General features: G+C 38.1%; 1 protein-coding gene across 36 annotated transcripts in view; it reads right to left on the reverse strand.

The window, feature by feature from the left end:
- RBFOX1 (RNA binding fox-1 homolog 1) overlaps positions 1 to 16648 on the reverse strand; it is a 1183000-nt gene that overhangs the window by 65498 nt on the left and 1100854 nt on the right. For all 36 annotated transcript variants that reach the window (XM_036392503.2, XM_054516557.1, XM_054516565.1 and 33 more), the window contains one exon: positions 12752 to 12805. In XM_036392503.2, the coding sequence (XP_036248396.1) occupies positions 12752 to 12805 (54 nt within the window). The remainder of the gene's footprint in view (positions 1 to 12751; positions 12806 to 16648) is intronic.

Genomic DNA, 16648 nt, shown 5'->3' on the forward strand with positions numbered 1-16648 from the left:
ATGCTGAAGAGTAATAAAATAATTCTTGTAATTTATGCAGTTTAACTAAGACTGTGACTACTGGAAATCTCATTAATTACTATGCTTCTAACCTTCCCAGACAATAGCACACCCTTAACTAACAGGATTTAGAGATGCTTGCTCTTTTCCACAGCTAATATAACAGATAAAATATAGAACAAGCTCATTTTCCCCCTTACTTGAAGACAACACATCCTTGACTGTATTGATATCTCTCTCAGCCTTCAGCCCTTGTGTGAATGCTGGCAAATGAACATGCAGCTATCGAGATCCTAATTACAAAATATAAATAAATAAATAAGTAAGCCCTGTCCACACGCTTGTTTGACCCCAGGAATGGGGACGTTGGAATATGGGAGAATTTAACACCACAGATGCTCCAAAACCTGAGCTAGTGCAGAAGCCTGCAAATGAAAGTGAGCTGAAGAGCCAGAGGCATTCATCTGGCTGAGGGAAACACATGAGGAAAATCATGCATTTCCATTAGGTTTTAAGAATATGACTTCAAGTATGTCTAGAAACAGAGCAAAAGATTTCTAGAAGTCAAAGGTTACAGTTTATTTACATTATTCACCATAAATCCTAGATAACACTTGGCTTCCTCCATGCTCCATAGGTATTTTCCTACTCTTTGTAGCTAATGATCTTATATTTTCTTCTGATTTCATCTCATGCAAATCCTATTTTCCCTACTCTAGTCATCTAATTTCTAATTAAAGTACTTCAAAACAGATGCTTTTTTCATCTCTGCTACTAGAGTGTATTTAATTTCTTGCACAGAGCCTTCTAATTATATTTTGACAATCTGCCTTTGAATTTGTACATAATATTAATACTGATAACTAAAACATTATTATTAGATTTCGTTAGGAAAAAAAACATGGAACTTTTTAATCTACTTTAGTAAGAAAAGATTATTTCTTCTGCATCTAATTTTGGTATTAAAAATATTTCAATTGCAATTCATACAAGTGAGGGAAGACTGAATTATTGACAGTAAGATCTTGGATAAACCTGAGAACACAGAAACAATCTATAAATTCCCCAATGGAAAAAGAAAAAGCATTATTTTTCCTCCAGAACGCTAAAATCTAGTGTGATAGAATAAAGCATTTGTTTTTTTGGTTTTTTTTTTAAGAATGAGGATTTTAATATAAATTTTGAGGGAGCAGTGGCAGAGGGGACACTGAGGGGACCAGCCTGGGCTCAGGGGCATTACAGAGCCCCTGGAATGCTGCCTGGCAGCAGGGACAAAACCAGGTGTCCCAGGATCAAAGACTATTCCCACTCATCCTTCTCTTCCTCCAGTTTTCTCCTCCAGCCCCTGATTAAGAACGTGCTGTTTGATGAGGTCCTTTGCTGAAGCACCGCAGTTATTTTGAGATATAATTACTCTAAAAATATTCAGGACTGTGGAAAAAAGTGATGTGCAGCCATTAATATTTTTAGAATACTTAAAATTCAGTTCCCAGTGGTTTCAAGATCTCTGACTAAATGCATTTCCCCTCTTTTTTTTTTTTTTATTTTCAAAAATAAGTTTTTTGTGTACAGTTATTTACAGGATGCAGATAAACTAATCCACAGAAATACCAATGGTGCTGCACAGAGTGCTCACTGCCTCCTATAAAACAGCTAAAAAATTCACTGTATTTCTCCAATCCTCAAAGAGCCAAGAAGTAACACCAAGGATCAACATGTGGACTCTCCCACTAAATTATAAAGGATTTTTACACCCCTGCTGTTAAAAATAGCTTTTATCTGGAACCACTGTGCAGCCAGCACTACAGGCAGCTCAGAAATACAGATCTGCAATTAGCTGAAAAGAATTTACACAATTAGCTGGAATGTCTCATGGTATTGCTTGTGGAAGTAGAAATCGAAATCACATTTTCTGCAGAAAAAACCATACCATTAGCTACAATCATGTTGTTGGTGTAAAATTAACAATGGTGCAGGGCTTGATTATGGGCCCAGCTCTCTCCTGTCACAGGAAGGAGAGGAAACTTCCAGAAAGCTTTCCTGGCAATGGTTTAAATTTTCTATACCATGACAGAGAACCTGAGCCTACAATGCACCATCTCACCATACACAAGGCATAAGTACCTTGGCTCATGGACCTAAAGTTTGCAATTTTCAGGGCTGGCATTTATTCTCCAAGAATTTAGGGTGGAATTAGAAAAAAAGAAGAGGAGAGATGTTGCTTATTGGGGGTTTGCCCTGGGACACAACAAGGTGAGACATGAGGGGACAACGTTCCTCTCACTCCAGGAATCCCAGGGAAGCCCAGCTTGACAAAAAGCTCTTGGGAGAGCAAAGGGGGGACAATGTTCTTTTCACTCCAGGAATCCCAAGGAAACCCAGCTTGACACAAAACTCTTGGGAGAGCAAAGGGGGGACAACGTTCCTCTCACTCCAGGAATCCCAGGGAAACCCAGCTTGACACAAAAGTTCTTGGGAGAGCTGGGAAGGGCCAGTGGTGCTGAGCATCCATCTGCTGCCTTCACAGCCAGGGGAAGCACAGAAGCATTTCCAGTGGCAGGAATGAACCAAGTCAACATCCAGGGCTGGGGTTTAGTGCACAGGTGGCTAAAATGAGTGTTTGTCATACGAGAACTCAGTAACTCACTGCACACAAGGAGATTTAGTGCTGATTCCATTACTCTAATCCCTTGTACTCTCAGCTTGCCAGGTAAATCAGCTGCTCTTTACACATGTTTTTTTCTATTGTATTACCAAAAGGAGCTTCTTACTGCCTCTCACAACTAAGCACCAGTTCATCTATTCTTTAATACTATTTACAAACAAAGAAATCCAAACAAAGCCACAGGAAAAAGTGATTGAAAAACGAAGCTATTTGAGTCTTATTTTGCCTACATCATTATAAACTGTTATTTCAAGAGCCTAATCTAAATCTAAATCTTAAAAAAAGCCCATTCTTTATTGAATTCAGTGATTGTTTTTTCATTTTCTTTTCCTCCCAGTCCAGCTGGATGATAGCAAGTTCTCCCTGAGTCAGTTCTGATCATTCTGATCACTCTTTTCCTTTGCGCCTTTTGCAACAGCTATTATTCCTAAACACTTTTGTGCTCAATGAAGAACACATGAAGAAAAGTGTAAAACTGCAGCTCTCATGAACAAATCAGGAGATTTCCAAGTGTATCAAGGATCCTTATAAACAGTCCTTGTCCTCTCTTGGTTTGCTGTTCTAAAAGTGTAATTTAATATTGGCATTTTCAGACAGAAATAGCACTATTTTTGTTCTGGTCTGAAATATTATTCTGTGATGGATTATTTCAGAATGTCTCACAGAAATGGATCAGAAACACCTAATAAAAGGCTCCTGTTGTGCAGTAATAGTGTATGTTAGCTTCCATTGTCCCTTCTGACTGGGGAATTTAAAGAGAGCCTCTACAGCCTCTCTCTTGAATACATAATGGTAGTTAAGTGCTCTCTTAGCCCTTCAGTATCAATAGTCAACTACACAGACTTAGCATGCTTTTAAATATGCTGTTAATTCAAAAAGAAGTGCTCTTTGAGGGCCTTCAGTTATCTGGGCTCTCTGTAAATTGAATAATAGCCTTCAGATTTTAACACAACCACTTATGGATGGTTGTGTTGATACACTGGATTGTTCCATCCATTATTAACAAGGAATAAAGTAGCATAGCCCCAAACCCCACGCCTCCTTTCTTCCAATTATGTTAAAAATACAAACAAAACCTATGTTTAATCCCACCAAAGCTTATATATAGTTTCACTTAACAAGAGGGTAGGGAGGAAAGTCTAAAGCAGTTGATGTCTAAAGTTGATTTTCCTAAATCCAAACCTCTTCTGACAGCAAACCTGAAATATATTCAATTATTGAACAGCCTGGGTGTGCTTGCAGCTGGTAATGAGAATCTGTGCTCTATACATACATTTATGTAGTAGGTCCCTGACTCACATATAACCTGATATACATTGTTTAAAATAGAGGGAGGAGAGAAAAAAACCTCACCAAAAAAGCAGCCAGTGAAGGTGTCTCTAAGACATTTCCTGCGACCTCTCCTTCCAAAAATTCTATTTAAGACATTAATTTTCCTTTCCATCACTTTTCTAAGCATAGTGGATGTTTCTTTATCATCACCTCTTAAATTGTCCCCAAAACACCCAATGAACTGTGGCCCTGATTCAGGCTGCAGCAGTGAATGTTACAGCAAACATCATTTGTAAGCCACCCTTCCAATTATTCTTTGCTGCCCATCTCATCCATTTCCCAGCTTTTGGGAAACAGCCCTCTCTGCCCAGTTATTCCTGTGCAGAATCCAGGATGCTGTCAAAAATTGGGATTGGAAGGTGTCAATATCATGCAAGTAAAAATCAGAGAAGCAGCAGCTCTGGTGTGAGACAATCCCCCCCAACTCCCCTTCTCCCCTCTGTAGGATATAGAGCCCATCCCACAGTAACAGGGATCTCTCCTCCTCCTTCTCCTGCCTGCTTAAAAACACACTGTGTGACTGACTCGTTTCTAATTGAATTAACCAGCCTTCCATAGACTGGCTGCACTGCAGGAACAATTCATGCCATGTTTCCATTCACAAAGTAAAGCAATTGCAGCAAACTGCCCTTTCCAAAATACTTTTCAAAAGATTTATCAGCCACAGGCATCCCTTGTCTGGTAACTAAACTGAAACTAAATTGTACAAATTCAGCTGGTGCTAGTACCAAAATCTGCACCATGCTTAGAGAGTTTATCTGTGCTCCTTAGTGAACTTAATTATTGCAATCCAAGTGCAAATCCTGTCAGCAGAAAAGTCTAAAAAACTGGACATGCATTATGTAGTCATAAAAAAAAAAGGAGTGGTAACATCAGGATTCTCTGCAAAATATATTTGCTGTAAGATGTCTCCCTACAACCCCAGGTGCACATAAATTCTGTGACCTTCAGTGCCATTATTTTATGCTGGGACATGCATCCCACTGAAGTTGTTCAGGATCTTTCAAAACCAAGTCTTTATTCCTCATCTTTCTAGGTCCTCTAGCAGCCATAGCAGGTAAAGGATGGCTATTCTTGGTTCACTTGTAACTTGGAGAAAAAACATGAGAAAAATTCCCAAGTTTAAACTTCTGAAGTAAACCCTGAGCTGGAATTATACTCTGCTTGAAAGGAGATGCTTGAGAACACACAAAATGCACTCATGTTCTGCTGATAACTCAAATGGGTTGCATTCATACATCTGCCTGTTGAATAAAGATTGCAATAGGAAAAAAAATCACAGAATAGATGGAACTGGAGCCTTTCTGCCCAAACACAAACACTAGAGTTTCAACATGGCCCTGCAGGGATTACAAGTGGATGTGTTTATGCTTTATCCTCTCATATTGTGTCAAGACACTATTTTCTGTGTAAATTACCTATTTCAGTAAATCTATAAGACAGAGATGCAAATCTAATGCAATTAGATGCAGAGATGCAAATTACTAATCCCTCAGTTCTCCTTGCTTACACCAGCGAATGCTGGTTCTGATTTATAAATAAAATTCTATTCTGAATGACAAGCTGAGAATATAAAAGACCAAAAATTGAATCATCATGCATAATCCTGGCTTTAGCTAGTCTATTTCCTCCCTAGCCCAGACAGGTTCCAGAATTTCAGGAGCATGAAAAACCATTACAAAAATGGTAATGCAATGTTTCCAAAGTTTCCAAAGCACTCACTTTTACTAGAAGCAATTCTATGCTTGGAGATTTCCAAAGAAAATCTAAGAGCACCAAACCAGCAGAGCTTGTAAACTTGTAAAGCACAGCCCCCTCTCAGCTACCTCCACAATGAATAAATGAATGAAAACTGTACTTTGAAAGTTCCTCTCAATAAGCATTATGAAATGCAATTACAGTGCATATTGGGGATCTTGTCCTCCAATGCCCAAAATGGGAAAAAATGTGTAAGAAGGAAGAGAAAGCATTAGCAATATGTTTGGAATACAATTAACCATAACCTTAAACTGCTTTAGCATTAATTTACAGATGTAATCAAGGTTTAACACAGAGCAGAGTTGTTTTCCATTCCACTTAACTGTATTAACTTTACATTTCATATATTACTTTATTACTTTACATTTCAGAAGAGTTTGTCTGCCTGACAGTCCATCCTAACACATGCATCTTCCTAACCTGGTTATTCTTCTAATCAGAGGAATTTATTCCTCCACATAACTGCTACAACTTATCTAGGATTGCAAACATCCCCCCCCAGTTCTTAACAAACAAATGTTTTAGTGGTGACCTTGCAGTTTGTCTTAAATTTTCCTCTGAGAGATCCTTGAGCCAGTGCTTTTTACACCTATCCTTGGCTGGTGCTTGGATTACAGCCTCAGTTTTATTCTAAAAATGCATTTTGCAGCCTTAGCTCGGGCCCAGGCAGTGCCCAGCCAGGCACTGTTGCCCAGGTGATTGTTGAGACAGGAGCAGTAGCTCTGAAACTGCTGGATTTATATCCAGCCTCAAAACCACAGTCTGGAGATGCTGTCACCTCAGTTTTTTAACTGCTTTTAGGGCTCTCACTAACCAGGAAGCCATAGAACACATTTTCACTAAGCACCAGAATGAAGAAGAGAAGTCCAAGGATAATTTTTCATTGAAGATTTCCTTTGTGAGTAAGGAACAGTACTTAACTTCTTTTAGCCCTTAAAAATTTGCTCAGTTATATGCACAATAAGAACATCTGAACAAACACAAGAACTTAGGAAACAACACGATGACAAAGAAGGGACAGCTCCTGCTTGCTCAGAAGGCTTTCTTTGGGGTTAAGGAATATCTAAAACCAAGGAAACCTTCGATGTGAACTCAGGAGAAACATGGAAACATGGCCATCAGATCAAGACCTACATCTCACCAAGATTTTCCATCAAGCAAAGAGATCCAACCATCCACCCCCAAACACATCCTTTCCCTATTTTGGGGAAAGCACTCCACCTTTCAGCAAATACAGATTTCCTGGTTTTACTGATTCTGTTTGTGAACAAATCCATCATAACCCAGTATCAAATGGTTAAAATGGTTCCCCATACTAGACTGGGGTCAGAACTCACAAACTTTTACAGTTAAGAAGCAAAAACTCCCTTCTTCACAGTTTCCTACCTTCTGGAATGAAGCTGTATCTATGGTTGAAGATTTACAATTAAATAATGGAATCTGTGGAATTTCTTCTAGAGATCACATAGAAGAGTATCAAATGCTAAGTATATCCTGTGTGATAGAAATCCAAGAGAAACACCTTCAAAAGAGTAACACTGACAGAATCTGTGGTCATCTCTTAAAATGTGCAGACTCCAAATCAATGGTGAGTATAGGTAGATTAATCCTGCTCCAGTTTAAATATATAATCAATTGACTAAATTAATCTTTATACAAATAAGTCATTGGCATTAGCTTTGAATAAGCCTGGTTTAGTTTCCATGAGGGTATACATTTTAATGAAGAACTCATTATAATGTAGCATAAGGCATAATTAATTCTGGATTATTATTATTATTATTTATTTTAGTAAATAGCTAGTGCAGATGCTGAATTCCATTTTTCTACTGGCTTTACTCATCTTTCATAAAACAGGATTTCCTTTATAATGGCTTGTAAAAGCTCCACAGAGTTTTAGAAATGCATTAGCTGTCATCAGTGTTGTTAATCTACCTAGGAACTCCTCATTTGGATGATGGTACTTTTGATTTTTGAAACAGCACTTACAGCTGTGTGTTATATTTTGACAAGGAGCATCTAAATATCACAGGTGGAATATTAAAGAATAATTATTTGACTGTAGTTAGAAAACTATTAAGGCTGCTTATGTAACTCTACTGCAAATATATTTATTTAGAAAAATCTGCTTAGTCAATAGTAAAGTTTGAATCCAAGTGTAAGTAATCAAATGGCAAAATGAGTTAATCTATGGAGTGACAGCTTTTAGAAAAATTCTGCTTTAGAGGTACGATAGAGTGAACTTTTACCCCAGGATCAGAATGCTGTGCAAGCATATAACTCAACTTCCCCAACTCCAAACACTGAGAAGTGTTTCTAGGGTATTTGCTGAGCTTATGCAAGACTCATTTAAATTCAAAGAGAAACACTAGAAAGATGAAATGAATCCCAGGTGCTCTTACACTCCAGAAATAGATGCTTTAAGACATGAACAAAGAGAATTAGTATTAGCAAGTGTACAGGAATCCTCTCTTCCCCTGGATTCATCTTACTTAAGGGCATGGTTTTATATACATTGCTATGGTATTTCTGTACTTCTAATTCTATATAACATTCTATTCCAAACCTTTGAACAAATTTTGGAAAGAAAACTTGCTAGAAAATCTGATTGTTGGTGGATACTGCTGACTTCCAAATGCCAAAAAGACCTGGGCAGCTAAAACTTCCCTGTCTTCTGAGGGCTTATAGAAGAGTTAAAAATGCACAGACTCTTCCTCTCTCTTTCCTTTTGAGTGATGGGGAAATTTTTTCCAGTGATCACAGAATAACTGCCCAAGAAACTGGGTGCTTACAATAGTCTTCACTGGGTTAAGTTTATTTATGAAATGAATACAACACTCAGCTATGTGGGATGACTTGAAACTATCTCCTGAAATTCCTAGAACTTAATAAAACTCAGGAAGAATAATAGTGCCTTAAGTAAAAGAAGGATGGGATCTTCTGCTTTCCACTCAGCTGTGCTCTAATTGTTCTTCACCTCTAATCTTCCACTGTCAACTTCAATCTTGAAAATTCTGAAATACTGGCTTTGTTTATGACCAGAAAGGAGTATCTTCTCATGTGAGTTACTGTGAATTGCCCTGCTCTCTGAAAGAATAGTCACTCTAGTAGATTTCTAGGTAATTTCTGTAATTTCTTTTCCCCCACCTTGCATTTGGGAGCTGCCAAAAAGGAACCTCTCCAACAGTTATAACAAAGCTCTTTTCTGCCAGGAATAAAAAAGTCTTTTAAAGTGGCCTTACTGTGTCTCAAGCTACCTGCTGTACAGGACTGCTGTAGTGACACAGGTGCAACAATATTCTATATTTCAATAAGGAGAGTGCAAGAGATTGCTCAAAAATTCATTGTTCCAAAACCCAAAAGAGAAAAACAAAAAGATCTGCAATAACTGAAAGGAACAACATGGAGCCTGGCTGTCAGAATGCCTGAGGCAGAAAGAAAGGCTTGGTATTACAGATAAAATATACACCATATAAAAATAAGCAGGTGAAAATAATATTATAACAAACTGCAGAAACAAAGAAAGTACCAGAGCGTACCCAGTAAAGAAACCCAGCTGCAAATCTGTATTTTCCCAGCCATGAATGAGTGTATGAGGAAAAGAACAGACTCTAGCTTAAATACAGGAAGACTATGGGATGTATTTAAAACTGGATGGAAATACATAGAGATGAAAAAATTATCCCAGTTTCCATGAAGAATTTGTGAGACAAATCACAGAGTGCTTCTTACAGATTTACCTATTAGGACCTACCTAAGAATTTAATAAATATTTTACCGGAAAAGATAAGAAATGGATGACACAACTTCATTAAGCATTCCTTTCTCATAAGAGGAAAACCCCCTTAAAGGAGGAAACCCTCAAGGAAAATCTTTTATTTATTAGAGGGAGACTGTGGACATAAGTCATCTTTTAAAAAACTTCCTATCCACGATCATATATGGAAAAAAATCCAATTCTGTGAAAAGCTAGAATGATACATGAAAAAAAAAAAATGCCCTTTAGTTTTCTGTAAAATATCATTTTCCCAGCAGAAGGGTGGGAAGTACAGGAGCTGGTGGCCATCGGGGAGCCTTGCTAGGCCCTGGAAATGCAACAGGAGTCTCCTGAGGGCCCTTCCCAAAAAAGTCCCTGGAAATCCACACCAAGGCCACCGCGGCTAAAGAGCCACATTACGCTGCAATTTACTGCAGCACCAGCATTTCACAGTCACAAAAACAGCCTTGGAAGGGAAATCCAGGAAGGGAAATCCATAGTGTTTTGTAAATATACAGTATTTTGCAGTCCCCAAGTAATATTTTCCTAGCACAGTTTCTGTTGTGCACCTCAGAGTCTCCATCTTGAGTTGTCATGCATTTTCTCAATAAAGGTTTTCCTTCACAGAAGTGTACACTCCAAAAAAACCCCGAGCTATAACAATCATGTCACTGGTCCTACTGTTTACCATTATCTTCAAGGTTTTAGGGTTGATTTACATTGCGTTCCTCCCTATTTGACTTTAATTGTCTGCTTCAAGTTGTCAGGACATAACTATATCTTAGATTTGCATTGCATGAGGGGATCTTCTCCTTTCTCTATTGATCTTGTCTCACGGAGTAATTTAACTCAATTCTAATTTTCCTGTGCATGCGGGGTGCTCTCCATCCAAGGCAGTGAGTTATGTGTATTCAAGTGGTGCATCTTATGAATCTTGTTAAGCTTTAGCGCCTTGCAGCCCGCACTGATGGAATATTTAATCACAGAAATGAGTTGGCAGATTTGATGTACAATACGGGGAAGCCTCGCGGCCGCGGCGCCGCCGGCAATTGAGGAACGGGGGAATTTGCCATTCATCAGTGCCATCCTGACAGCTTTGTATAACCTTCTGTTTTTCACTTATTTATGAAGATTAAAGGTACTTTAAATCAACAGTTTCTCTGTAGATGTATCATCTTTATTTCAGAAGTGGCCAAATTTTTCATCATTTACTAGGAGCTAAAGGAACTTCTTGCGCTGACTGTGGAAAAGTTGGAGCAGTTTTGTCATGACACTGCTGCAGACAATAATTAAACTAAACAAGTAGAACTCTGACTGTCTTAAAAACCACATCTCTAATTTTATAATTATCAAAAATTCAATTGCTTCTTCTCTAAGAAAGGTGGTGAAGGAAAACCAAAAGTAAAGATAAGGGAACCCAAAAGTAAAGATAAGTCACAGTGTTCTTCTAAAATGCAAGAATTGCAGTATTGTTTTACTGTTTCATTTCCTGAGATCTCCACAATTTTGACTAAATTGTTTAAAAAAAAGTTTTATGTGTTTAAATGTGAGAGATATCATATTTTAGTCAATTTTAATTAAAAAGCATTTGACATACACTGAAAAACCCAACGAAACCCAAACATTGAAAAACTCAAAAACCCAACAAATAAGCCTGCCTACATGTATAAAGAGAAAAAAAAATACTCTGAAATAAATGAAGTATCATGATGGAACTTTCTGCAAAGGTGTGGTGGAGTTTGTGTCATAATTCATAAAATTAAATTAATACTCTTCTAATGGTAATTAAAGATTCTCATTAAGAAGGGCAAATACCTCCCTAGTGTTGGCAATAAAAATGCACTTGGGACTTTAGGAGGTTATACAAAAAAAATCAATAACCTGCCATTTTATAATTAAAAGACAAAATAAATGTTAGGGAAAAGTCCAGTAAATTAGGAAAATTACCTTCAGGAGAGATTGAAAATATTGATTTTAATTTACAAACTATGTGAACTCTTCATGCCCTACTTCATGAGACAATTATAAGTCAGATTGTTAATTCTGCATACGTATTAGAAAATTGATTACTGTACTATGGGAATATTATTATATTTGTCATTAACACAAAGTCATTTATATAAAATGACTAATAACTCTGACTTTCTAATTTATGCAGGTTCAGGGTTGGTTCACTAACTACTCAAACGAGATCAATGTTAAATTCCTGTTTTCAACATAGACATACATCAGCAAGGAAATAAATTCTGCCTGCACCAAATACTGCAAATTCCATGAATGCCAAGTTAGGTTTTTTTATTATACTGTGCCACTTGTACCCTAATTGGAAGATTTTTATCTATCTCAGCAGAAGCTGTTTTTTAACCACAAATATGTGTTTGTAATAGTGTCCTTTTCAACAATTTTCATCACTTGAAGTCCCTCAAATTAACAAAAGTTTTTCAGCTTTGTCAGCTTGAGACTCAAATATTTCCATGAGTGGAGATTCCCCAGCTTGTGCAGACACGACAACCCGTGCTGAACTACCAGCCATGAAAAATGCTTTCCTGTGGGTGTTTGTGGGCAGCCTTCAAATCCCTCTGAAATCAACTGGATTTTGGACTACAAATAAGTTTGTTTTCAATTCTGTTCCTAAATTATATGTAAAAAATGACTGCTAGCCATGACTGACTTCCAGCAGACAAAAACTGAATCTCTAACTCCAAATTGCAATCAGAATCAGAATTTGGTCTCAGTCAGGTGAAGATATACATGTAAAATACAAAAACATCAAACTGAAAAACTAACTATAAAAGGTAAAGAAAAATGCTCAGGAAAAAATTATGATTCCACATACTCATATCTAGGTATGTCTACATACATGTATGTACTCTATATATAGATATATATTTATAGATAAGATTTTTTTGCTGTTGTTCCTTAAAGAATCCCTGGAAGAAAGTGACTGCACTAAAATAAGAAATAAAATAAAATCTCATGTAAGACTAGGATATTACAGTACATTTAATGTTATACTAGCTATTTTCCAATAAAAAGGCATTCATATACCTTCTATATAAAGTTTATTATGCCCAGATAAGGTAAAATCTTGAATCACAAATGTATAAATGACTTGTAAATAATGTGAATCACACAAAGAAAGCAAACCTCACACCAAACACAGATTCTGTACTTTTGCATGTTTTAAAGAACACTAAAATGAAATATGGCCAGTGGGACAATCATAGAGCAATCCTTACCTGCATAGAACTCTGGACTATAAACTGCACCAACAACTGGATTTAATTTCCAGCCTGCAGCAAACAAAAACATAACGGTTAATATTGCAATTAGTGATAATAATAACAACTATTATTATGACTGTAACTACTGTTGTATAGAAAATACAGACAAAATTACTTCAGGAAAGGTGATTGTAATTCAAGTTTCATAGTTATCTTTAATTACTGATCTTTAATATCAGAGTCTGAGGCACGGAAATAAGTAATGAAACAAGGCATTCACCAGACGTGTGGCATTTACTGGAGTGAATGGCCAGGTGAATTACCTTGGCTGAAATGCACATGGATTTACTCCCTCAAGCTCTGCAATGGAGCCAGCACTGTTTGAGGTGTCCCCATGGCCTCTAGTACAGGGCAGATGATTCTTAGCCACTGTTTTGGCTCTGGTTATGAGCCAGAGGAGCCAGGACAGTTCATTCTCTGGACACAAACGTTTCTGATAAACCTTTGCTAGCGAGGGTTAGAGGGCAGCCAAATAACGGGAGCATTTTGATTCCACCCTGGCAAAAGGAAAGCACAGCTACAGCATGGCAATGCCTGCTGTGACAGGGAGGAGATGCTCCCTGGAGTGCAGGGGAATGCCAGGTCTCAAGGGCTACAAATCAGCCTCTGCCCTGCTCTTCAATAATCACTGTCCTCCCAACACTGCCACAGAACCCCAGCACAGAATTCACAGATCTGCTCTGCCTGTGTCTGGCCAAACTCCAAATTACTGCTTGTACTTGACACCTGATGCAGCATCCCCAGGCTGGCTGCAGACCCAGGGGTGTGCAAAGCACGAGGGGTGTTATCTTAATCAAGATAACCAGGCTGGAGGGACAGGAGGGGCAAGAGAAGAGCACAACCAAGTGCTGCAAACTCGTTCGTGTTCCCAGCTCTGGTGCAGTGCCAAATACTGCTGTGTGCTCAGCCACAGGTAGATCCACTCCCAGCTAACTGCAAACTCCACAGAACATCCCCCCAGCCACACTCTCTTTTTCCTTCAGTGAACAATTATTTTGAACCACTGGAACGGAAAAATTAGGGGTTTTCCTAAAGCACACTCAAATCAGAGGAGTGGGAAGCGCTTCTTGTAAATGGCAAAAGCATGTTGTAAACTCCAGAGTGATGGTACTTAAAATAGAACTTATAACTGCTTCTAGAATCAAAATACAATCCAGACACTGACAACAAGGCTCTTCAAAATCACAAAAGCCACAATTAGAAGAGTTTAAATGCACCCTAGGTTTATTTTTGCCTTGGCTATATCAAGTAATGCAAAAGGACTGTGGAAAACCATAAAACATCAAGGCATTATAAGACTGAAAAAGTGCAATGCAAAAATCTCAATAAAAAACAAACTATTCCCACCCTTTCAAGCTACCTCTATCTCATGCACAGTAATTATTTCCCAGTAATTAACTGTTCAGTAAAAGAGGGGAGGGGTGGTTTTGAAAGGTAACTCATGAGTAAATTCAGAGTAAGCAGTTTTGCATGACAACTTTTCTGTAAAAGTGACTGCAGTTCTTCTGTGAGCCAAAAGACAGTTAAGGAAGATGGAAAATGTCCAGCCAAGAAGGGCTAAAAGCTTTTTCCTCCTGAAAATACCACAGGAGTTTTACCTGATCATTCAATTTCACATTGCACAGGATTATATTTAGGAACATCAGAGCATAACCCATCTCTTAGCCAAATTTTGTGTGATAGAAAATCATTCAAATTTTGAGACTTTGGGTAAAAATCTAACTTTACATATGTTAGGGAATATCCAATATTTCAAATGCAACACTTCCTCAGAAGACCACTGATCAAAACCATCCAAAAATGAAAGATTGGACAGAACTTTAGATCTGTCAGCTTTTGCTGTCAAAGCAGCTGACAGACATCTCTCAGCTTCTAAGTTACACTAACAGTGCCACAATTTGTCTGAGAGAAAGAAAAAAAAATCATCTTGGAAGACACAGATTGTTCTTCACAGCTGAAAGGCAGTCTCATATTTCAGCTCCTTACCACTCTCCCAGTGACGGCTGTCTCATCTAACTTTTTGAAGCCTATGGAGGAAATACTTCATTCATGGTGAAAATAACAGTAATTAAACTTAACTTTATCTTGTCAGCCAACAATGTGCTGGCCCATAGCTGTGTGGGTTAATCAAGTGTGATGGGAGTTGATGTATCTGAGAGAGCAGCTGCCAAGTAACCCTTCTGCAGCAGCTGGAGGAGGCAAATTCTCGGCTGTGGGTGTAATTTTGTGCATTTTTCTTACTGTCACAATATTAATCTCCTTCTTGAGTTGAAACTGGAAAAGCTTGAAACTTAAAAATCAGCCAAGCAAAGAAAAAACCCTCTGCCTGACCCAGCTCCCCAGTCATCCAGAGAGGCACATGTGCAGCGTGCTGGAGGGAAGGGAATGATCCTGGGGGAACAAGCTGTGGTAGAAATGGGGTGCAGCAACACAAAGAGGTTTATTTTTGCTTCATAGACTGGAGTCACCATGGCCAGAGAAAGGCTTGGGTAGGAAAGAACCCCATGACTCCATTTCCTTCCCTGCTGTTTGCTATCCAGGGAGGGGGACAGGGAGTTAGAGGGGATTTAACTGCGCTAATAGGCACTAGATGTGATTTTAAATCTAAATTTAGAGCAACAGAAGGCTCAAATCCAAAGCACCACCAGTATAAACTTTAAAATATATTTATCCTATTACAGATCTCTGCTTCTTGTTCCTCCTTTATTGCTGCAGTTCTCTGAATGTACCTGCCCATAATTCTCTGTGCCCTACAACCCTTGGATGAGCATCCTGAATGGAAATATGGGCATCAGAAGAAAGTACAGCTGTGAACAGGATAGGTTGGAACATCTAAAAATGTCTCAAATATTTTTGCTAACATGTACCACTCCTGACATTGAATTTCTTTGCAAAGAGAAATCAGTTGTATCTCCATAGCACGAGGTGAGCCATCAATATCATCCTGACTGATAACAAACCCACAGAAAAAGCTCTCCCAGCAGCTGCTCATTTGGGGAGTCAAAAGTCACTGGAAGCATACTTATTTCAAAGACCATTTAGGACACAAAAGCACACCACTTATTTGAACAAAGCTGTATATATTCTTTAAAAAACCCAAGTTTTTGTGCCTTGAAATCTACTGACTTCTGCAATCCTATTAACAACATGAGCCCTGTTATCAAACAACCAGCTGTAGTCAGGAATGAAACACAAAACAGAGTGTATCTTGTTTTTAAATTAAAATAAATGTCAGTTCCTGACGTTTTGATGGAACACAATATGTGCCCCAACTACCTTTTGAATACCTGCCAACAACATGCCAGTCACAACACACACTTGGAAAGATAAAGAGAGGCATTAAAAAGTAAGTGGTTCTGAAGCAAACATAAAGGCATGTGCAAACAAAATGTTTCTGGCTACCTGCATCAGGAGAAATTCTGAAAATTCTAACGTGCTGGTGGAAAAAACTGGCCTTATAGTTTATTTAAAAAATGAGCCCTTTACTTCAGACAACAATAAACTTGAATAAATAATCACCTCTGGCAGTGGTTAATTCCTGACAAAATGATAAAGAACTAAACTTGTACCATGCCAGGATGACTGATAGTATAAGCACAGATTAAACCAAATGAAGCCCCTTAGACTTCATTCCTTGTTGCTTGGGATGATTATGCAAGAGGGACGTGATTGTCCTTGTGTGTTTACTTTAGGGGACTTCAGACATTAAAAAAAAAAGGTAAAAAAGATGAAAACAATCAAAAGCTATGAATTGCAAGCAGAGGTTTACTCGGTGGATACCTGGCAAAAGGTGTGTGTGAGAATATTCTGCATGCAGCACCTTGGATGTCTGGTTCACAATAAATAAATGCT

Source organism: Molothrus ater, chromosome 16 (assembly GCF_012460135.2).
Source record: "Molothrus ater isolate BHLD 08-10-18 breed brown headed cowbird chromosome 16, BPBGC_Mater_1.1, whole genome shotgun sequence".
NCBI classification, from domain to species: domain Eukaryota; kingdom Metazoa; phylum Chordata; class Aves; order Passeriformes; family Icteridae; genus Molothrus; species Molothrus ater.